The sequence below is a fragment of the Monomorium pharaonis genome, chromosome 8, assembly GCF_013373865.1.
Source record: "Monomorium pharaonis isolate MP-MQ-018 chromosome 8, ASM1337386v2, whole genome shotgun sequence".
NCBI classification, from domain to species: domain Eukaryota; kingdom Metazoa; phylum Arthropoda; class Insecta; order Hymenoptera; family Formicidae; genus Monomorium; species Monomorium pharaonis.
Window position 1 is genome coordinate 14,225,861 of NC_050474.1, and position 25,665 is coordinate 14,251,525.

Below are 25,665 nucleotides of genomic sequence, written 5' to 3' on the forward strand. Positions count from 1 at the left end.
CTCGGTGGCGTGGAGTGCTTATTACGGGCGCGCTTTGCCCGTTTCTTGGCCCGGCGTATGATCGGCCGGGCCTCGCGGTCGCTGTTCGCCGCTTAGGAACGCGGTTCGTTACATAGGTATTTCAGAAAGAGATACCTTATTGAGTGCATTTGGGAATCCTGTTTTAGTTAAAAGTGTATCATAATATGCATATTCGACATCAATTAATATATGTGTGTTCGGATTTATTTCGCTGATTACTTTGATACCGCAATTTTTGCATGGAATTTCTCTACGCAAAAGAAAAGTATTTATAGATTTTTGTAATCCAATACGTTAGCCTTGCTGAAGAATCGGCTTACAATCAATTTCCGCTATTGCAATGTTTTTAATTTTCTCATTACATTCAGCGCATATGTTTCTTTGTTTGAAGCTTGGTGCTTCAACCAATAATTTCGTAACGAAATTGGAAATATTACAAGCACAATTGACAGTACCTCCTTCTTCATTAAAAAGCGTTAACAAATAAGAAGCTTTATCTTAAAATAGAACATATTATTAATTCCATTGATGGCATATTGTACTATTATTTGAAAAAATCTCAAATCTTTGAATTTTTGATCAATTGTCTGCTTGTAAATGACGGAATCTGCATATGCAGTTGCTAATATTTCTGTTATCGTATCAAAGGGACAAGTATAAAGTATCTGTATTTTTGTTTTGTTAATCTTAATTGGAGGAAGTAGTGAACTATTTTGTATGCATGCATTTTTTTTCTACGTAGGGGGCGATTATGAATTAAACTTATATCAGGATAAGCTGTTAAGTACTTTCCTCTTTTTTTTTTATTAATTTCTTGTGTACCTTTCTTTCGTGTTTTTTTCTGTGGATATAAACCACGCCAATTTTCTTCTGCAGTTAGGTATTGCTCGACATCCTTAGCAGATTCTTTATTAATATTAAGAACAGAACTATCGCGTTTTAAATTTTTCGTTTCTCCAACATTAGTATCCTGTACGATAGTGCAATTATTGTGCGCTGCGCGTTTAAGTTTACAAATACTTTTAATTGAGCGTATATATTTAATAACAAATTTATCTACTCGTATAGGTCTGTCATCGTTGAATGTAATATTTTTTACATCGTTAAAATATGTTTCAGATCTAGCCGATGAAGCTACAGTGTATTGAGATTTAGTAATTGTTTTCATGATATTGGTCCACAGAACATAATACTTTGCAAATCGTGCAAACGGTGACACAAATTCGGGACAATAGTATGGATTAGGGTGCTGACCTGCACGTGTTTTTCGGCAACATTTTTTGCGTCACTATATAATTCCTGGAATAAATTGATATCTATTAATACAACAGCGTCTATTTCATCTAAAGAATTATTATTAGAATTATTCTTTTTTTCATCACGATTTTCCGTTTCATCTGTTGCAGAATTACGTATTGTTTGTAAAAGAAATTCTTGTGAAATTAGCCCCCCCAAAATTCTTTTGTTAATAACTTTTGTACTAAAAGTGTGCAAACAAAAATTTGAAATGTGCATACATGTGCAAACGAAGGGCAATCGAATAAGCTATTAAAAGATTTTTTTTTAATGTTGGGGGGCTAACTTCACGCGTCTCAAATATGGTCATGCTGAGGGCCCATTGCCCCACTATTATATCAAACCCGCGGGACTACTTAAACAGCCGCCAAATAGCGGCCCGCGGGATCAGTCATTAGTCAATCAAGCCGATACATACGGCCTGCAAGATTAGAGTACGGAACTTAGAGTTCAAGACTTAGTCACAGCGAACCTCGAGCGAGCGAATATACAGCGCGCTATCTTAGAGCCGCGCGCCGTATCTAATCACCTCTGTGTAATACGACGCGGCACCTCCGCCGACCGCAAGTACAAAAAACTCCAGTGTATCATAAGGGGAATAAACATTTTATTAATGATCAAAAAACAAGTGTGTCAGTGACTCAAAGACCTTGCGTAATCCTCCTTTCATGAGTTTCCACTCCTAAGGCAGGTACGAACCCGACAAAATTATTTATTGCACCGCAAGGTACAACAAAATTGGTGGCAGCGGTGGGATTCGACTGCCAGAAAGAAGGTGCATTTACCAAGGCAAAGCAACTCCATCGAGAAGCCAACCACAGCTGAAGGCCAAGGGACTTACATCACGAGGCGAGAGCAGCTAGACGACATCGAGGATCAGCTGACCGAATGAGCTCGCCGAACAAAACTCAGCCACGGCCCGACACCCAGCGCAGCGTTATCAGCGACATCGGAGTACGGATCTACCGCACTACGCAGCTGACGGCCTGGAACAAGTCGCAGCGTTATTGTAAGTCGAGACACATAATTTTTGTAAAAAGGCGTATACGAAGGGCAAAAGCGATAAACGTGCTGATCCCCCGGTAATCGGAAAAAGCGGTTATCGTAAACGTAACTAATAGGCGTGAATGTCGGAAAATAACGACACCGCTACAGCAAATTCGTGTTTTTATTATTACTTTTTTGGAACAATTGGAATGGCGCACTTTAAACAATGACATGTTGCTAATGTTCAAATCTGTGAATAAAACAACAATAACACCGAAACATAAGAACAGATATCGAATTCGTAAACATAATGCACAACATTGCATAAAAGTCAAGATACAATTATTTGTGGATTTGTGGTGCACCTCCACCATTTCTAAGACATACATATAACTTAATGCAGTTTTTCTTTCTTTGCAAAAAAATTACCTTCAATATTAGTTTTAACTTTATAGAAGGCGAGCAACCAAACCGTAGTTTGGTTTCACGTAAATAGTGGTCCCAATATTATATGTGTACAGTTTTTCCGTACCTGACAAATCGTCTAATAACATTTGTATCTGATACATTTTCCGATATGATAAACGCGTAGATACGGAATAAAAAGAGTCTCCAATATTTCGAATACCATGAATACACATTGTTCATCGCTCAAAAGAATAGACACTTTTCTAATTTCAATACCATACTGATAGCCTTTTTGCCGAATCACTAAACAATCTTCTTTTCTGTATGTAATGCCTATCACCGTTATTTCATTGCACTCCTGAATATTATCGAGAAGACGTACTTTTTCTACTGCTGATTGAATGCTGTCATGATAAATACATTTTTAAAAATTTGAATTTTCTTTCATATCAATTTCTGGTCTGATATCCGCACCAAATCGAAGTAAACTTTGAAATAGTTTGTGCTTTTCACTCAAAGATTTAGTGATATTAATGTAATTTCAATTGTATCAAAAAACTCTTGAATAGAACGCTTGAAATAAATATGTTTGCTTTCAAAGCCTAGAGACCAAACCTTCATCAATGGCCCGAATTTCACAATTAATTCAGGATAATGCCTCAAGTAATGATGTTTTGGACGAAGATTTGGCTCGATGTTTTTTCTTAAAACAATGTATTCACCTATAATCATTTCTAAGTATGACAAACAAGATTTATGGAGCAAAAACTATTTCGTCTATTTCTTCAAGAAGAAGAACAGTCCGCCATACATCATTCATAGCATCTTGAATTTTATCTTCCATTAATAATGGGAAAAGTTTGATAAAGATAAAAATCTGCCATGCCCCACCAATGATTCTCTTCTTTCGTTTTGAAATTGGGCATGGCTTATCTCTCATATCTTATTTTGAATAAGTAAAAGATTCAATACATTTTTGAAAATTTGAATTTTTTTTCATATCAATTTCTGGTCTGATATCCGCACTAAATCGAAGTAAACTTTGAAATAGTTTGTGCTTTTCACTCAAAGATTTAGTGATATTAATGTTTATTCAGAAATGATAATGAGAACCGTCCGTCTTAAATGAAATAATTAACGTGAATTTTTTAATTATATGCAACCACTTCTTCTAACAAATCGGGACCAAGACAAGGCGGCAATCCAAATATAAAAATTTTTTAATTCATTGAACTTGGAATTAAACTTTATGCTTTAGTGGTGATTTTTTTCTCCCTTTTTTTGTAATGCGTCATTGTAATTTCCAATCGTTCTTCGTTCGTACGTTATAGGCTGAACGTCATCATTATGAAATTCGTCTCAAGTAGCAAGACAGTATCGACAGATATACATCGCCATACTAAAATATTCAACAAAACCACCAAGTAAATGGTTTCCAAGATTGTCGCCAGCAATAAAAACAAGTGACCCTTTTATTATTTCTCTTGAAGATGTCTGTAATTTTTCCGATTCTATTGTTTTCAAATCATCTACAATTTTCCCGTATACTTTATCATGATCAAAATCCTTTTCCCTATAAAGTGCAACGAGTTTAATTGCATTTACATGCAATCGCACGTATTCCGGAAGATTACCGATGCTCAAATATATTTCAATTAGTTTATGTTTATAAACAGCAGTTTCGATTGGATTCACAACTTTAAATGCGTCTTGATATAATATAAAATAAATTTTTGGGCGTTTGGATTTTGTTGGAAAAAAAAACAGAGTCTTTGAATACAGATGCATCGGTAAAAACTGTCAGAACATCTCGTTCATGAAATTCACAACGGAGCTCATTACTGGAAGACTTATTCGAAAAGAGTTCTTTCAAAGTTTTTTGAATAAGAACAAAGTGAAAAACCTTTTTTTGGATGATCGGTACTTAGTACTACCTCAGGTTCTATAAAGGCACAATAATTTTTATAAAATCGTTTACGTTTGTAGTCTGTGTTCAATGTTTTAGTTGATACAAGAGAAGGATCATCGCTAAATATTTGATTGACAATTGAATCTATTTGATCTGCTAAAATATATTCTTCGCGTAAGCGCGTCTTCAAATTAGATTTGACTATTTCCTGGCCTTGTTCATGCGCATTCAATGTATCCGAAACAATAGTCTGAAGTGATGACACTGGCACCAATAACTGGCATTCCAATTTTAAAAACAATTGTGCTACGTTCAAGAGGAATAGATCTGTCGAATTTTGGTGCTGTGTATCGTCATAAACATCACTAAAAGAATTCATTAACAACTTCGGTTGTTCATCGATGCAACTTTCATTGATAGTTAAATTTTCGCAATCCAATATACTGCACGTACTAATAAAAGCGAGGCATGATGTATTACCGGCAGAAATTTTATGCTTTTTAAATAAATGTCCGGTAAGGAATGTACAATATCATATTCATTTTTGCAATCTCTAAAGCGATACCTAATTTTTTCTTTTTGTCGAATATGACATTTTAAATGTTTAATAATCACTCGAAACGAGTCGAATTCTTTCATGCAAAAAGGGATCGAGCAAATAAATTTTGTGTTCACAGTACGAGAAGTATAATAAGGGCTACCGGTTTTTACTCCTCTGAGAACTTTATGTGTTCGCAACAAATGAGATCGTAAGGACACTTCCAAATGGAACATCTTTTTATATTAAAATCACAATGGAAGTTTTGAGTGATGTTTAAATGCAATTGTCGATGCTTCAAGTACAATGCCAGTTGTTGGAACTGGTAGGTACAAAATTGGCATATATACATCTTATCTGAAAAAAGTTAAAAAAAGTAAAACAATGTTCATGTTTTTCTCAAATTTATTAAATTTTATTTTGGCTTGAAATTTGAAATGACTCGCATATTGATGTGAAAAGGGGTGCAATAATTTTTTTAGACATGCAACTTATCTCAGCCCTATAACTTGGAGTATTTTGAAATATTTCAACAAAAAATTGGCGACCGCTGGACACATAGGATATTTGCCAGCATCATGATCTCTTCAGAAAAATATTTCATGGCACTAGTAAAATATTACTTTAAAAACATGCTTTATTGCTAGTATGAAATATAAATACCTTTCGATGAGACAAAGATCATAAAATTCCATATAAATTATAATTATTGTGTACAAAAAGTTATTGCTGAGTTTTCCTGATTTCTTGTATCAATTAACACAAATTCTCTGTGATGAGATAGAATTAACCTTAATATTGATTGCAGTTTGTGCACGAAAGGTCATCGATAAGTTTTCCTAGTGTTTATAATGTCCGCGCAATCTATTCGAAGAAGTAAAAGAATATTTCAGCGCATGAATGAAATTTTTTCAAGAAAGATGTTTTATCGCCAGTATGAAATATAAATGTACCCAAATAGACTCAATTTAAGGTTTATGATTTTTTTTTCATCGCAGAGAGTTTGTGTCAATTAATACAAGAAATCAGGAAAATTCAGCGAAAACCTTTTGTACATAGTAACAAAATTGCGATCTACATGGAATTTTATGAGTATTATTTTATTATGTCTCATTACGAGAGATTTATATTTTATACTAGCGATAAAACATGTTTTTTTAGAAGAATATTTTATTTGTGCGTTGAAATATTTGTCTAAGGGACTATGCTAGCAAAAATCCTACATGTCCAGTAGTTTAATTTGTCGTTAACGAAATATCTCAAAATAGAAATTAATACGAAAATATAATATAATCGTCTAAGAGACACTTGTAGATAACAGAAGGATTAATATTTACAGAACAACGATCGTTGGTGCTCGCCAGCTCGAAAAGGTTATGTTCCGCGTGAATTCTACGTGCTAGCTTATTTATATTAACACAATGAAACGTGATCGGTTTTCAATTTCCAAATAAATTATCAGTTACTTACAAATTTTTATTCCTCGTAGTTAGATCGTCGCACGGTGGGACGACGCTTAAGAAATAGCGGACATAGAGCAAAAAATTAAATGATCAAAATGGTTACTTTTATTTATAAATTCCAATATTTAAGTAGATGTAGATTAATTAAATAACGTCATTTATTTCAAATACTTTCTTACTTTCTGTACAAATGTATCATAACATAGGTCGTCCTGACATATAAAACTTTTGTCTTTTCTGTATCAATGTTTGAAATTGCCTATATATCTATATAAAATATTAACAATTAAATGCACGCTTTTTAAATCTTATTTTCTACAGTTTAAATAAACAAAAATTATATAAGAGACAGTTTTATCGTGTTTCTTGAATATTTTCTAGAATAATATCTGATTTACCATATTAAAAATATGTTTATACAACTTCATATTAAGTTATAAAAAAAATGTTTAACATTGTTAGCATTCTGCATGATTCTACCATACACAGTAAGCCTTGTACTACATATCTGTGTTTGAATTAAGTGCCACTTTGTCAAATATATGAAATATTTTAAGTGTAAGTCTAGTTATGTGTGTGTAATAATTATAGAAATTACTTACAAAAATACATGAAATACAATTTTATTAAGAAACACGATAAAAAAATATAAAACATTCTGTGAAGAATGTTATTATACAATATAATGAAGAAACGCAAATATTACTTTTATCATTATAAAAAAAAACCATAGATTGAAAGATTGCAGTTTGCGTATATAATATCACTACTGTACGCGCGCGCGCGCGCGCGTATGTGTGTGTCACAAAATTTACAGAGTACATTATTTACTTAAAAGTTGTAACGTTTCAGGAAACAACTCCTCTTTTTCTTTCTTGAAATGACGTGATCTAAGATTTGTAATTAGAGGATCCGAAGTAATTAATAAACGATATAAAACATCTTCATTTGTTGTTATTCTACTTATCTTTCGCGAGTGTACTTCTCTATATCTTCTAAATTCTTTATTTCGAGCTTCGCTTGCCTCTTCTGACAATTGGCCAATAGGAATAGAGAAATTAGATATAATTCCTTCACTATGTATCAATAATTTGTGGATGGATGTAGGCATATAATACCAGCCGTAATCATGGACGTATAATTTTGCTGTCTCCATGGCAAATTGTCCAAATTTTTTTGTGTCTACTGCTTTTTCACATGAAATTGTTTGAATGATGGCAAATCGTTTGATTTGATTTTTGTTCAAACCTGTAATTTCTGGGGTTGTGTCTATGTCAGAAAAGAAACGTCTAGCCGTGTTTCCATCATTAACCCCGAGCCATGTTTCACGATATCTATGAGTAATCCTAATTTCTTCTTAAATTCTTCTTGGATTTTTCTTTTCGCGTTTTCTCGTTGTTCCTTGAAAACAGGTTTACGTGCCGACAATTTTTTGAAAGACAAATTATATGACACGTGCAGCAATTCCATACATCGTATTTTGGTGTGGAGAGTAGAGAAACCGAAATTGTACGTAGCCTCACATATATCTTTATTTAACACTGTGTCGATATCATTCATTTCTGTAGGTTTTGCACCGCATAACGTACAGGTTGCACATGATTTTTCACTTGAAAGGGCTGTACACACTTTGCCATCAATCATAGTGAACAGCATTTCATAATTAATAGTTACATTTTTATATTGCATTGTAACTAAGTTTTGTATTTGGTTTTCCATTCGTTGATATTCATTTCTTATAATCTCCTCAGTTTCTTGAATAAATTCAAATTTTATTGGTCTGCAATATCGAGTCGAAGATGGTGTTTTATTAACCCATAGAACTTCAATCTCACTTACTAATTGTATCGGAACAAAACTTGTCATGAAAATGAAGTTGTCACATTTTGAATTGTCTTCAAATTTTTGTTTGTACATACTTTGGTTTGAAGCGCCATCAAATCCCTATTTACATATTAATTTTAAATTAGTATGTAAGTTCAATTCGTGTTCATGTAATGTGAGCAATCTGGTAGCTGTTGTATTTAGTATAGCCTGTAAATCGATCAAAACTAAAGTCTCACTAATCGTTATTTTATCTTGTGGCGGATAACAATCCAATTTTGCTTTTTTAATTTGATAGTAAGATTGCAATTGGTTTTGTCCATTTTTTATGTTATTTTCCCTTAATTGGTTGTATTGAGCTTTGGATAAATCTAAATCGAGAAGCATAGCTAAACACTTTTCCTTTGAAAATAAAGTTGGTTGGATTTCATTATTGATAAATGACATAATTCGCCCTGCCTCATTCTGATTTTTCATCAAATAATCGATCATCAATGCTGTATCTGCACGTCCTTCACTTTGTAGTTTTTGTTTTGCTGCATATAGTAAAATATCTGAAGATTCTTCTCGTAAATATTCGATGAATCTGCGTTTATGTCTGTCAGATACGTCACTGAAGGCTTTTCGTTTTGATGGAGCACTGACACAAGATTCATTAATTGGTAAATCTCTCGAGATGCACTGCTTAGAAACTTTAAATATTTCATGAAGCCATGTGTCAAACTTTATTGTAAATTTTTTAAAGGTGCGATTGCATTCTTTCCATCGTTTTGATATATTAACGCAATATAAACGTAAAACTTCCTTAAGTTTATCTTCTCCTTCTTTTGATAAACTTAGGTTGCATTTCTGCACAACAAACTTTAACAGTCCTTGATAATTGAAACCAAGGTTTGAATGTTTAAGATACATGAACAAATTATTATTTTGCAGTGTTGCCATGATCACTCTAATCTTTGATACTCCTTACACTAAAGATAAAACTGCAGGACAAAGAATAACTTTCTTTTATAATATACGCACTTGATGAAGAACCAAATGTAAATCCGGTACTGGCAATTCTTTGCAGTTTATCTATGCGAGAATCTAGGTAATATGCAGTCATATATTTCGCTCTTTCTTTATTTAGCGTGTTTGTCGTCATACGTTTTTCATTTGTTTTTCCTCCGGACTTTATTCAGCACATACGCACTCGCTTTGATTTTGTTTAGGGAAACCGGAAAACGAACGCGTTATGCTATCTAACAAATACAAACAAACATTTAGAATTTTCAAATATTTTATTATATACAGGGAGTCCCAGAGCATACTGGTCACTGTTCATAAAAAGGTAGATGGGATCGAGATGAACATAAAAGTTCAATATTGTTGTGGGTTTGGTCTGCTAATAATCGAGATATAAATTTTTTAAATTGTGCGAATGAGAGCGCGCCTTGCGCGCCGAAGGAAGGGCTCGAGCCGCTCGAGCCATAGCACGGCCTACTGTTTCAAGCATTGGCTGCCGGCGGCGGCGGAGGAAAGAAGGAGAAGCGTAGCGTCGTCGCCGTTCCCACGTCTCGCCGCACCGCGCCTAAGCTCGCGTCGATGGCTGCTACGCATACTCGCGATTACATGACGAGATTATAAATTATTAATAAAAATAGGACAAATTTAAATCGTAATAAACTTTTGTAAATAAGAAAGTCGAAAGAGAGAAAGCGATGGAAACGTATGGAACCTGCAAATAATATAATATTTGCCGCATCAAATTCTCTCATCGTTTTTTATGGAATATTAAATTAACGAAGATTTATCACGATTGATTCTTTATACATTCTCCTTTCGTAACCATCTTATTAGAAAATTACGAAATGCACGAAATACTATCCCTAATATGCACTCTTTGTAAAATAACACGACAGAAAAATATTCACGTTTGATCTAACAACTTCAGGATAAATTATTCGATGCAACTTCTATGGTAATTATAAGTAATTAGAGATCAATGTTATGTCAAGTATTGTTAGTATGGTTAACTAGAAATGATTTTCTCTTGTATAATGTATACCTTAAAAAAACCTTAAAAAGGTAAAAAAGATACGCCAAGTACATAAATGCGTGCTTTCCAAAATAAATTTGAGATCAATATAGTTAGCCAAGTATATTTTAAAAGACTTAAAGAAGTTTAATAAACATCTATTTAAAAATTGCTTAAACGGGCTTGATGATTAAATGATTAAAATCAAGCAACGGGATTATAGTGAAGCAAAAACTTGGCGTGCCCGGCTCATATTTTTTCTGAATTTCCAAGGCTCTATGTTATTGATATTGATAAATATATATACAAGAATGCAATTAATGTGACTCGGATATTGCTTTACTATCTGTCAATTTCTGCTTTATTATATGTTATCACTTATATTCCCATTTTTCACATAATTTTTGAATAGAACCATTTTTGAATGCGTTTATATACTTGACATATATACATATCTTTTTTAACTTTGTGAAGTTTTTCATAAGTTATTATTTTTTTTATTGTTTTATTCGTACAAATAATTTTCATATTGTATAACATTGATCATTTTAAGTCGGGCGTTTTAAGCCGGGCACGCCAAGTTTTTGCTTCACTATAATCCCGTTGGTTGATTTTAATCATTTAATCATCAAGCCCGTTTAAGCAATTTTTAAATAGATGTTTATTAAACTTCTTTAAGTCTTTTAAAATATACTTGGCTAACTATATTGATCTCAAATTTATTTTGGAAAGCACGCATTTATGTACTTGGCGTATCTTTTTTACCTTTTTAAGGTTTTTTTAAGGGATTTCACTCCTTTTTGTAAAAATTAAAGAGTTACTTCTTTTTTTAATTACATTAAGTTTTATTATACATATTTTTTAATGTGTTAATTTGATATGTATGTATGTATATATGTATATATTTTCCATAATTTATTTTATTTTATTTGTTCTGCAAAAAATATGAATGCATTTTTAGCATTTCAAGGCCAATTGCATTTCTTTATACTTAAATCATTTATTAACATCCATTTTGCGTTTTTAATACATATCATGTTTGTGTAATGTCCATCTATTATATTTTCACCGTGATAAAAGATTGCACTAATATTTTTATACTTATTTGCATTGACAGATAAAAATTTTTTATTAATATTTTTGACATTTATTACATATATATTATGTATATTATTTGTTATTATTATTTATTTATTTTATTTTTATTAATTTTATTAAATTTTTTTGTGTACTAATAATATCACTTACATTACTCACATTTAGACGTTGTAATTTTATTATTAATTTTTATATTAATATTTTTGACATTTACACATATATCATGTATTTGTTTATGTTATATATTTATTTTATTTTTGTTAACTTATTATACTTTTCTCGCATACCAAATTCACTATTTATATCATAAAATAATTTTTTATATGTTTAGTTTTATAAAATTATATGTAAGCACATTGTGAAGCCCCTTGAAGGACACACCGGCTTTGCGTGTGTGTGTGCATGTACATGTGAATTTGTAGAAAATAACTCAAATAAGCTTTTTCGCGCAAGAAATCTCAAGATCACAGAATTATTAAGTTTATTATATTTTTTCGCATACCAATATTCACCACATATATTACAAAATAATTTTTATTTTAGTTTTATAAAATTATATGTAGGCACATTGTGAAGCCCCTTGAAGGACAAACCGGCTTTGGGTGTGTGTGTGCATGTATATGTGAATGCGTGGAAAATAACTCAAGTGAGCTTTTTTGCGCAAGAGATCACAAGATCTTAGAATTATCAAGTTTATTATATTTTTTCGCGTACCAATATTCACCACTTACATTACAAAATAATTTTATTTTAATTTTATAAAATTGTATGTAGGAACATTGTGAAGCCCCTTGAACGACAAACTGGCTTTACGTGTGTGTGTACATGTGATCTGTGGAAAATATCCAAGTGATCCAAGTGAGCTTTTTCGCGCAAGAGATTACGAAATCTCAAAAATGAGTGTACCAATTTTAATCGGAGTGGTCGCAATCGAAAGCTGACATCAATATTATATAACAAAATTGCCATTAGATTTTTGCTTATGATTTTAGTTTCTGAGATATTTTAACTGAAAGTGAATTTGACAGCTAAATTCCAGATAAAGCTTAGTAGCGGCGTGACATTTGCGCAGTGAAGTTTGCATCATTTGCATCATGCAGCAAAATTCTTTATGTACTTGGCGTCGCGCCGCTACCGCGTCGCTTGATGATAGAGAACTTTGAATTTCTTCTATCGTTAATACATTATAAGTCACTGAAAATCTGTCGTAATTAATAATGCAATTAAAGGTAAAAGAAACTCTGAATTCTTTTATTCATTATTGAATTTTTTATTTACTCTTGATTTGTATGTAAAATTGAACTTTGTACTTTTATACTTTGTAATTTAGCAGGAATATCTTTCCCTCTAAAGTATTTACAGAAACACAATAAACGTCATTTTCAACAACAGTTCCAATCAATATTATTAGAGTTTCATTAAATGTCATAAAATTTTTTTAACAAGATTATTATTTTTTAACATTTTTAACATTAAACACGATACGACACTCAGAAAGAAAGTATCGTGCTGATTATTTATCGCAGTTTTAGTGATAATTTTTGATAATTTTTTTTTCGATCGTGTGTACACTAAAAATATAAAAAAATGATAATTGTTAAAATTTTATTCAAATTACACATAATGAAAGTAGAATAGTACAAACTAAAGATGTTGTTAAACGTGGTAATATTTATTGTATTTGTGTACTACGTAGTGCTTGAGAGGGAAAGAGGGAGAAAGAGAGAGAGAGAGAGAGAGAGAGAGAGAGAGAGAGAGAGAGAGAGAGAGAGAGAGAGAGAGAGAGAGAGAGAGAGAGAGAGAGAGAGAGAGAGAGAGAGAGAGAGAGAGAGAGATAGCTAGAGAGCTAGAGAGCGATAGAATAGCTACCCGACTCTAGCTATTAGAGCTCTCGCTCTCTATCAGACTCTCTCTCGCTCTATCCGCTCCTCTCCTATCGCTCTCTCTCTCTCTCGCTCTCTCTCTCTCCTCTTCTCTCGCTCTCTCTTTCTCTCGCTCTCTTTCTCTCCTCTCTTCTCTTCTCTAGCTCGCTGCTCTCTATCGAGAGAGAGAGAGAGAGAGGTGTCATACTAAAATGCGCGAAATACTTATCCATAGTATGTTACACTCTTTGTAATAACACTGAAAAATATTCCCTCTTGATTGTAACGATTTCACGATAGCTTAGGCGCGATGCTACGATAATTATGCTTAAAAATTAATGTTCAATATCATGTATTGTTAACACAACGAAGGATTTTCTTTTATAACCATAGAAAATTTACAGTTTCTTCTACCTTTAATTGCATTATTAATTAGGACAGATTTTCAGTGACTTATAATGTATTAACGATAGAAGAAACTCGAAGTTCTCTATCATATACAAGAGAAAATCCTTTGTAGTTAACCATACTAACGATACTTGACATAACATTGATCTCTGATTACCTATAATTACCGTAGAAGTCGCATCGAATAATTTATCCTGAAGTCCTTAGATCGAACGTGAATATTTTTCTATCGTGTTATTTTACAAAGAGTGTATATTAGGGATAGTATTTCGTGCATTTTGTAATTTTCTAATAAGATGGTTACGAAAGGAAAATGTATAAAGAATCAATCGTGATAAATCTTCGTTAATTGAATATTCCATAAAAAACGATAAGAGAATTTGATGCGGCAAATATTATATTATTTGCAGGATTCATACGTTTCCATCGCTTTCTCTCTTTTGACTTTCTTATTTACAGAAGTTTATTACGATTTAAATTTGTCATATTTTTATTAATAATTTATAATCTTGTCATGTAATCGCGAGTATGCGTAGCAGCCATCGACGCGAGCTTAGGCGCGGTGCGGCGAGACGTGGGAACGGCGACGACGCCACACTTTTCCTTCTTCCCCTCGCCGCCGCCGGCAGCCAATGCTTGAGACAGTAGGCCGTGCTATGGCTCGAGCGGCTCGAGCCCTTCCTTCGGCGCGCAAGGCGCGCTCTCATTCGCATAAATTAAAAAATTTATATCTTGATTATTGATAGACCTAACCAAGACTATATTGGATTTTTATGTTCATCTCGATCCCGTCTATCTTTCCATGAAGTATTGCACACCAGATTTGGGACACCCTGTATAATGAAATATATAATGAAATTAAATATATAAATACAATAATGAAAAAAAAAATTGTAAGTGAAACATAAAAGTATTAAACTGTGTTTTACGTAATTATAAGAAAAAAAAATCATTTATAAAATGCATAAAAATATTTATAAATTATTTATAAAATGTATAAAATTTTTTGAAATGAATAAAAATATAATAAGTATAATACTTGTTTTTTATTACATTATTTTAAAAAATAAAATTTCGTGATTTAAAAAGGCTTATTTTTTAGTATTTTATATACAATCATTCGTTTTTCCAATAATGATTAATTTAAATACTGAAAAAAATACATAAAAATACTTTATGATGACCGTGTTATTCATGTCCTATACCGTGCCATGCTCCACCCGCCGGTGGGGCACGTAAAACATTTTCGAAGGCTCTACTTTGTTATGCCCCTTATTTAGAGACTAATATATCTTATATAATATATAAGATATATTAGTCTCTAAATAAGGGGCATAACAAAGTAGTATATATCTTATATAATATATAAGATATATTAGTCTCTAAATAAGGGGCATAACAAAGTAGAACCTTCGAAAGTCTATAATATCTTATATAATATTATAGACTTAATATATCTTATATAGAGACACGGTAGTTGGGATCGCTGTCGTTACTCCTCGGGTCAGGTTCCGTGAGAGATTAAGCCGTTTACAGAATAACACTATATATTTACTCTTTCTTAGTTACAAGTGAGTTACACTGACTCGATTCGTAATATCCGTGACAAATATAAAATGTCAAGCGACATACGTTCGTCGCTGTTTGGCACGCAAGTAAGCCCGTTCGTCATCTTTCCATCGGTGTTTATATACACCGATTTTTGGCATATAACCGGGGAGAGTACTTCCACGGTCATTGGCCTTCGGTCAGTGCTCTTGCTTAGCCAGCAATTGCTGGCTATGCAGATTCCATCCCAAAATCAGGATGTTTTGAGTGTTGTGTATTAAGAAACCGGGTGCATTGTCTGGTGTGACGCCCGGTACGTAGGCCGGCCCTGGTAAAAATGTAAAATCGGAGCGTAAGTCGAATGTAAAGGGAGTAATAGATAGAGTAATAGAAGCGTTAACAAACATTCTACGAAGCGTAAATTGGAACAATGAAATGTAAAAGAAGTGTTAACGCTTCTTTTACATTTCATTGTTCCAATTTACGTTTCGTAGAATGTTTGTTAACGCTTCTATTACTCTCCCTTTACATTCGACTTACGCTTCGATTTTACATTTTCACTAGGGGGGCGATACTCATCCGTGAGATGTCACTTGACACCTTATATCGCTTGCGACATTTCTTGTGTGAGTGCATCACAACAACTTTGTGATTTTTTGTATAAACTATAATTGAAAAAAAATTTTTTTTAACTTTAAATTTTGTTTCTAAACATGTCTATCTATTAATTACATTTTTAAAATTTTTTAAATCTTTAACCGTTGAGTTACAATCTTAAATTAAAGTTAGGGTGCCAGTCATGCCCCACCTTCCCCTTCGCGTGCTCTGCGCATGCGCAGCGAACCTAGCTGAACACACGAGCCTTTCACATGCGCATGTAGGCAGTGTGTAGAGGTCCATCAGAGTTGGCATCATCCTTGGTCTTTTAACATAAAAATCTCAAAATATATATGTCTTATCTCCGCATTTCAAATATGTGGCAAATATATTTTAGTACTAAGATCTGCTATGACCGTCGTTGGCACCTTCTCATTTCTTATTTATTTATTACATTTAAGGTATATGATCCAAATTTCATATTGTTTATACTACGTAGGTATAACAATTCATATATAATTATGAATTTTACCATAAAATATAAATACCGCTTGACGATCATCGATACACTTACAGAAAAAACACTAAAAATAACACTTAAAAAAATACTCAAGTTGAGTATAATTTGGGACAAGGGGTAAACACTCAATTTAGTGTAAACACTCAACTTGAGTGTTCGCTTTTTAATTTATTTTTAATTAGAGTGTTATTACTCTCAACTTGAATGTTCGCCATCTAATTGAGTGTTAATTTCAATGTTAATCCTAAATTTTAGAATAACACTGAAATTAACACTCAATTAGATGGCAAACATCCAAGTTGAAAGTAATACTCAAATTAATACTCAAAGCCAGCTGAACACTCTATAGTTGAACGTTTATTTTAGATATTCGTTTTGTGTCCATTTCTACCAATGCAGATTAATTTTAATCTCGGTTGAACTTGCTTTTCTTGCTTTTGTTTTTATTTAACATTTTCTAATCCAATGTTTGAGAGTGCACACTCAATATTAAGTGTATACCTTCAACCGATAGATGTTGAGTGTACGTTTCAGTGTTTACACTTTATATTGGAAGTATACTCATTTATTGAGTGTCATATCCAAATGTTGAGAGTATACTTTCAAATATTCAATATTTAAATCCAAACTTTAATATGAACACTCAATCATTGGGTGTACACACTCAATGTTCGAGTATAAACACTCAATCTTTAGTGTAAATTTCAAGATTTGAGCGTATACACCTAAATTTGGGAATAAACTCCCAAAATCAAGTATTAACACTCAATTTTGAATGTAAACTCTCAAAATTAGAGTGTTTTTTCCGTAAGGATAGATTCACAAGATGGCTTGAAGCTATACCTATACCAGATATCTCAGCAAAAACAATAGCAAGACAACTGATGACGAACTGGATAGCACGATATGGAACTCCAGCGCAAATAACTACTGACCAAGGTCGACAATTTGAATTAGATTTGTTCAAACAATTAACCAAACTAACTGGGTCAACACACATACGGACAACAGCGTATGCTGCAAATGGCATAATCGAGAGGTTTCATCGCCAAATGAAGGCATCAATTAAATGTCATCAGATGGAAGAGTGGGCAGATATACTTCCGGTTGTTCTTATGGGCGTAAGGGCTTCATGGAAAGATTTACAAGCCACCTTGGCGGAAATGATTTTTGGCAAACCGATACGTCTTCCAGGGCAATTTCTGGGAGAAACTAACACATCAAACAATACAGAAGGTTTCGCAGCTCAGCTTGAAAAAATAATGAGGAGCCTACAACCGAAACTAAGGAAACACGGAGAAAAAGCTACCTTTGTACACAAAGATTTGAGTACGGCACAACAAGCTTTCCTGAGACACGACGCGACAAGAGGAACCTTGCAGCCAACCTACGACGGCCCATACCACGTCCTTAACAGAGGAGAGAAAACTTACAAACTTCGCATTAATGGACGCGTGGTCAACGTTTCGATTGACAAGCTTACATCTTAGCACAAGAGGAAGCCACAGCAGATAAGCCAAAATCAACGCCGACACCTCTACCAAGCTCAACTGCAACACGAACAAGAAGTGGACGAATATCACGACTACCAATTCGCTTTGACGGGGTTTAGAGTCAACCAAGGGGGTCATGTGGCGGTCATACGCCACTCCAGTCAGCGCGTCTACACTATTGCGCTCACCGCATACACCGCTGCATCAACCGCCGCGCGCTCACCGCCCTCATCGTGCGTCGCCGCGTCTATCAACACGCGCTCGCTAGCCGAGTAGTGCAGGGCGCAGCCGACAGTGCGGCCAGGGCACTCCGGAGTAAGATGCAGCGGTCCAGCTATATAAGGACCACCCGCAGCGCGAATAATCTAATTTAAAATCAAGATTCACAGACTAGAGAATATTCTAGTGTCATATTAGATATTCTCTTAGTAATAGTTTTTTTTTGGTTAGACAGGCCTCCACCTCGGAGTGTGTTCGTCGGAAAACAACATCGGGCCTCCTTCTTGGAGTGTGCTCGTTACCCGGCCTCTCTTAGGGAGTGTGCTCGGTTACTTCTCTCGAGGGTGCTCGACGACTGGGCCTCCAACCGGAGTGCGCTCGACGGGCCTCGACGGCAACATCCTGCCTCGACGAAGGAAGACCTACCAGCCGGCTCGACCAACAGAGCGGCCACCGTCGCGGACCGACACACGGACACCGAGGCTCGATCTAGGGGAAACCAGGCTGAAGTGGAAGCTCATCACCTGGGACCTTCCGCCTATTCCACAGAATAGGATTCCACGCTTCCTGCAGCACACGGTGGAGACGCAGACTACACTGACCAGACCAAAAGCCGACGCCAGCGTCCAAGTCAAGTCTCCAGGCGGTTCCGACATTTCTTGGCCTAGTACCCCATCCGAGAAGTGACTCCACGAGCACCACGAAAGAAGTCACGAAGCAACCGCACCAGGATCTAAGCAAAACCGCAGGATCTCTACAAGAAATTCGCTGCCTCACTGTGAGCGCCAACCGGCCAACGAGGAAGCCTAACAAACCGTCCTTCTAAGGACGCCTAACAAACCGTCCTTCTGACAAACCGTCCTTCTGACAAACCGCCCTTTTCAGGGCGACCAAAGAACTCCAAGCGGTGGAATATCTCAAAGTGGGAAGTGTCACACACGAACCCCACAATGTACATACATACATTCAACAATTTTAGCATTTATAGGTATATCATAAATAGAAACACTCAATGCAATAATCAGAAATATACATATTTGATAGTATTATTAAAATTTAATATTATGGACAATCCATGTACATTGCAAGCAAAGTAAAGTCCACATAGGTTAACGACTTGGACGGGGTGGGTGCGGAAGGGGGGGCCGAAGGCGATATCTCAAGAAATTTCAAAATTACCTCTTGAGCGAATTTTGAAAAGGCTCTACTTCTGATCCTTTTGAGGTACAAACGAAAACGAAGGAGGTACAAACGGATGTTATGTGAACTCTTTCAAATGGCGTTGGCCGCTTCGCGATATCTCAAGAAATGTCAAAATTATTTCTTGAGCGAATTTTGAAAAGCCTGTACTTCCGGTTTCTTTGAGGTACGAACAAAAACGAAGGAGGTACAAACGGGTGCTATGTGAACTCTTTCGAATGGCGTTGGCCGCTTCGCGATATCTCAAGAAATGTCAAAATTACCTCTTAAGCGAATTTTGAAAAGGCTGTACTTCCGGTCCTTTTGAGGTACAAACAAAAACGAAAGAGGTACAAACGGGTGTTATGTGAACTCTTTCGAATGGCGTTGGCCGCTTCGCGATATCTCAAGAAATGTCAAAATTATTTCTTGAGCGAATTTTAAAAAGGCTGTACTTCCGGTTCCTTTGAGATACAAACGATTTTAACGGAGGTACAAACGGGTACACACGATTCTTTTTCGAATGACATTAGTGAAATTAAAATATTTTATGGGTGTTGGGTGCTAACCATTTTTAATTAACCTGCATTTTTTTTTCTTTGAGGTACAAACGAAATGAAGTGCGGTACGAATAGGTACAAACGAGGTACAAACAAACTGTTTTGTCGGATTTTTTATTTATTTATTTGGGTGCTAAGTTCACATCGGTCTCTGCTAGGGACAAGTAGAAAGGAAAAGGCACAAATAAACTTTCTGTTTGTTCAATTTTGCTTCATTAATTGTGCTTGTCGATCAGCAACGTGTCCACTGTAATGTATTTTGACTGCTACAAAAATAAAGTATCCATATATTTTTTTATTTTGATTTGTATCACAAATAAATATTTCTGTTTTCAGCATCATATTTATTTCAGTTCATTTCAGTTCATATTTATAGGGAAGCTAGATCATTGTTAATGCTCCTATCTGTCACGCTCATTAAACAAAAATCTGTCCAAGCTGATATCAAATGATTTAAGCTGATGCAATAAACTTTTGACAGATGACACGTTCATATAGAATCAAGGACTCATTACATTCGACTATTGATGCCATCGATTCTTCTGGAAGAAGTATTCTATCTTCAAACTTAAAGCTGAAAGAAAATTAAAGAAAAGAATCGGTCCAATAGCATCTACAATTACAATGGATACACTGATATAATTTTTTAAAACAATGTTATAAAATGGTAACTTATCTGATACTTGTTTATATTTTCCATTTATTTTTTCTATTACATCTTTTTTCTTCATGTTCCTTTCACTTCGTACAGGTTTCTTTCCAATTCTCTATTTGAAAATAGCTTAAACAAAAAACACATTTCTATATTAAAAACAATTTATCTTTTTTCCCACACAGCACGGGGAGCTCCCGGGGAACTCCCGAGGAGCTCATAAAATTTTTCATAAGCTTCATTTAAGCTTCCAAGAAATTCGCACGGAGCTCCCTGGGAGCTGCTATGTTCGCTTTTGAGAGCTCCTTGAGAGCTTCATTTGAGCTCGCAGGGAGTTTATAAATCATGTTTTAAGAACTCCCTGCAAGCTTCAAAGTAATTCCCGGGAAGCTTTTATACAGCTTCCTGAGAGCTTCATCTAAGCTTGCAAGGAGTTCAGAAATTATGTTTTAAGAGCTCCCTTCGAGCTTCAAAATAATTCTCGGTAAATTTCTATATAAGCTTCTCGGGAGCTCTTATGTCTGCTTTTGGGAGCTCCCTGAGAGCTTAGATGAAGCTATCAGGGAGCTTATATAGAAGCTTCATGGGAATTATTTTGAAGCTCGCAAAGAGTTCTTAAAACATTATTTCTGAACTCCCTGCGAGCTTAAATAAAGCTCTCAGGGAGCTCTCAAAAGCGGACATAGGAACTGCCGGAAAAAATTGTATTTTTATATTTTCTCAATTTTCGGAAGCTGTCTCTGAGTTGCGAAGGCTCACAAACTCTCTTCGTGTAACAAAAACAATATATACTACACTTTGCTGCTAGTGAAGTACTAACTGCTAGGTAAGCCGTGAGTGATGGTTTTCTTTTATAAGCCTTTTGGAGTAAATTTTCTCACGAGAAGGAGGAGCGCCGTGCCTTCGCCTAGTGGCGATCTTGCGAACTATTCGCGGCTATATGACTATACATGCAGTACATTAATTTACCCAATATGTTCAATCTCTGGGAGTTTGTTTTGTCGAATTTTGTAAACTTCTTGAAAACTCAGCAAAACGAACTCCCTGGGAGCCTGTTTTGTCGAATTTTGTAAACTTCTCGGGAGTTCAGCAAAATGAACTCCCTGGGAGCTTGTTTTGTCGAATTTTGTAAGCTTCTTGGGAGCTCAGTAAAATGAACTCCCTGGGAGCTTATTTTGTCGAATTTTGTAAGCTCCTCGGGAGCTCAGTAAAATGAACTCCCTAGGAGCTTGTTTTCTCAAATTTTGTAAGCTTCTCGGGAGCTCAGCAAAACGAACTCCCTGGGAGCTTGTTTCGTCGAATTTTGTAAGGTTCTCAGAAACTCAGCAAAACGAACTCCCTGGGAGCTTGTTTTGTCGAATTTTGTAAGCTCTCCGGGAGCTCAGCAAAATGAACTCCCTGGAAGTTTGTTTTGTCAAATTTTGTAAACTTCTTGAAAACTGAGCAAAACGAACTCCCTATGAGCTTGTTTTGTCGAATTTCGTAAACTTCTGGGGAGTTCAGCAAAATGAACTCCCTGGGAGCTTGTTTTGTCGAATTTTGTAAGCTTCTGGAAAACTCAATAAAACGAACTTTCTGAGAGCTTGTTTTCTCAAATTTTGTAAACTTCTCGGGAGCTCAGCAAAACGAACTCCCTGGGAGCTTGTTTTGTCGAATTTTGTAAGGTTCTCGGAAATTCAGCAAAACGAATTCCCTGGGAGTTTGTTTTATCGAATTTTGTAAGCTCCTCGGGAGCTCAGCAAAATGAACTCCCTGAGAGCTTAATCGGAGCTTTGTGTTGTATGGGTTGTGTCATTTAAACTTAATTTGCAAATAAAATGTTAAATTTATTTGATGATTCCTATTATAATTAGAATAAACTTAATATAATATTTAAAAAATATATATTTATATCAGGTATATAATACAACTTTTTACCTTGTTGAAATTTCATTCCTTTATTTCTTTAAATCTGACTATATTTGATTCATAAATATTTATGAATTATTTATTATTTTACGTACGCGCACGGATATATCAAAGTTTCCGTAAACTAACAGATTACTATTTACACAGTGTGCCCAACCCGCAGAAGTTGAATTGTATGGCTTGGATATTTTCGTTACTACCAACATTTTCCCTAGGATATCCTTTCTCTTTTTATGGAAATTGTCAGGTAACCAAATTTTCGCACCTTTTTAGTCCGCCATATTGAATCATCATATTAAAACTTGCGTATTTGATGAAAATGAACTGTGAATATCAATCCCATGATTTTCGGTGATAATAAGCTGTTAGTTATCCGAAATTTTCAAATCATTGTGGAAAAAATAAGACAATTAGTAAATTTTTGCGATTCAGCTGCCATTTTTCAATAAAAATGATATTTTTTACAAATTTGAAAAATATTCTCTTAAAAACTATTTTGTGCATCGATGGTTGTGAAAAGTGTTAGAATTTTATACTATTTTGACGTAAAGAAAATATTAAAGGAAAAGTATTTGCGATTTTTTTGAATTTTTTTTACTTAAAAGCCGCCGTAACTTTTTTGGACTTTATTTATACAAATTATGACGATGGATTCTAAAAGAGCATAAAATTTTAGGTAACAAATGGTACGTTTCAAATTATTGGTAGACCTTCAACGTTACAAATAAAGTCGCTGAAAGTTATGTTAAAATGCGTCCGCTTGAGCATTAATGAGTTAATTAATGTTATAACGTTCGCAACAACCGAAAAATTATTTCATTCTTATTATTTTAAATATTAAACAAAAATAAATAATGCTCACGAATCATGCAAGCGTTAAGCAAAACGCATTTAAAATATATTGTTACATAATTGTGGTAATTGTAAAAAGTAAAATATTCATAAAACATATTTGCGTAATCTTCTTTTGCAATCATACATGTCACGCGAATTATAGGTTAACGGTACAATGACAATCGATTTGTCGAATTTTCTCGATATAGAGATCTCGAAAATGGCCATATTACTAGCACGTTTAGATGGCTATATTATCACAATCCTATATCATTGTTTAATTTTGTATAATTCGAAATATGTTCAACCGAATAAAGGGTTAAATAACAAGAAAATATTCAAGTGTATATACATTTGGGTGGTAATACATTTCAGCTTAAAAAGAATGAAGAAGTATGTGTAATTAAATGTTAAAATGTGCCTTAAAAAAGTTTCGAAATTCTCGAAAATGAAAATATCTTATAACAAATGTTGACTGTTGTGTTTTATCATATTAATGTCATTATGTATATAATAGCATGCTACTAAACAAATGCTAATTACTAGAATTTGTCACCTAATAATGGAGATAATATGGTGGTTATATTATCTATAGTGGCCATATTACCACCTTCTCCTTTATTCTTTTCAAAATAGATTCTTACATTAATTCCGATCGTTAATTTGCGCTATTAAAGTAAATAATTTCCATCTCACTATTTACTTTTTTTCACTCTTCTAATCTCTGATTTCTTTAAAAAATTCTGCAACTTTAAATTCAAATAAACCAAAGTTCTAGCAAACTCTCATTTCTTTTCTATTAACTTTGAATTCATTTCGCATGTTTTTTATCAACAAAAAAGTAACAATAATCATGTAAGATAAAAGCACACTATTATATACACATATATAATGTGTGTGTGTGTGTGTGTGTGTGTGTGTGTGTGTGTGTGTGTGTGTGTGTGTGTGTGCGCGCGCGCGCGCGCGCGCGTGCGTCTGTTTCTTTGCACTTATTCAACAAACTTAGCGTTTTCAAATTATAATAGAATATCCACAGAAAGTGTAAAGAATATTAATAGCATATTGCTAGCACAGAATATGAATGAAAAACTTAATTTTCATTAAACATAACAAAAATTAAAGCTATGATTTCATAACATTTATAATACATCTAAGTACAATTAATACATCCAAGTACAATTTAACGAATGTTGGCGGTCAACTTTGTTATGCATATATTGTATGCTTGCTATATTCTTTTTACAGGCTATTAGCTCGTTAAAACGAGCACATTATTTAAGTCCAATGTCTTGTATTCCCTCATGCAATCTGGGAATCGTCTTTCTTACTACTGGGCAACCTGCATCCGCTGCAATTTACTTATGTGCTGCAGTCAGCGCTGGACCAAAAAATCCTACGCCGTATCTATTATTGGGTTGTGAGTAGAAAATAAAATCTTCAAATTTTTGTAATCAGATCCGTAATTAGCTAATGGTAACACAAGCTTAGAGCCCAGAGTCCAGGATAAAGAAGATTCCTGGATGGAGCTAATTAAAAGAATATAAAAATTTAATGTTTATTGTTTCAAATGTTAAATTACGCTATCGTGCTTTTACGTTTAAAAAATCTTGACACTAGCACAAAACAATAAAAAAATACAATTTTGCTTCATATTTTAGAGATTTTTTAAATAATTTGAATTAATGGAATCGTATTTTAATATCACGGTAAAAGTGCATAAAAGTTCTTGCTCTGCTCCGTAACGAAGGTGCGATCGCGTTTTTTCTTTCAGCGTTTTGTTTTTGTTCACGACTCGGCAACAGCGCACACACATTCGAGACACTCACGCTCTTCGGAATAGACAATTAAACGATTCTGATCCTCATACTCGTCCATTCTGACTGATAACCGTCCCGGTCATAGCGCTACGAGCATAACTCCTTATAAGCAACGCAAGACAATGTAAAGTAACCGATAGTGAATATACCCGATTTATTTAACGCAACATGTAAATATAATATAACAAATACATCTGAAATACAGTCTTACAAACATCAGTCTTACAAACTAGGAAGCTGTTTCTCGCAGTTCCTCTAAGTCTCTTTCCTCCGCGGTTTGGTTACCTAACTGTGAACGGAGAGCATCATTCACTGGCCCTAATTGACCCAAACCAAATAATAATTTGCTAGGAGTAGCTCCGGTTGATCGACAAACTGTATTGTTAATTGCGTATTCGGCGGAGTCAATTATTCGATCCCATTTATCCGGTGACTCGCTCAATTTCGCAAGCATAGGCGTTAGGACACGGTGCAATCTTTCGATCTGTCCGTTTGCACGCGGAGTAC

At 34.4% G+C, this 25,665-nt stretch overlaps 1 protein-coding gene across 2 annotated transcripts in view; it reads left to right on the forward strand.

Annotated features, from left to right (window-relative positions):
- The window catches only part of LOC105836806 (Bardet-Biedl syndrome 4 protein homolog), a 222,488-nt gene that overhangs the window by 128,223 nt on the left and 68,600 nt on the right, over window positions 1-25,665 (forward strand). For both annotated transcript variants that reach the window (XM_036291581.1, XM_036291580.1), the window contains exon 8: window positions 24,587-24,758. In XM_036291581.1, the coding sequence (XP_036147474.1) occupies window positions 24,587-24,758 (172 nt within the window). The remainder of the gene's footprint in view (window positions 1-24,586; window positions 24,759-25,665) is intronic.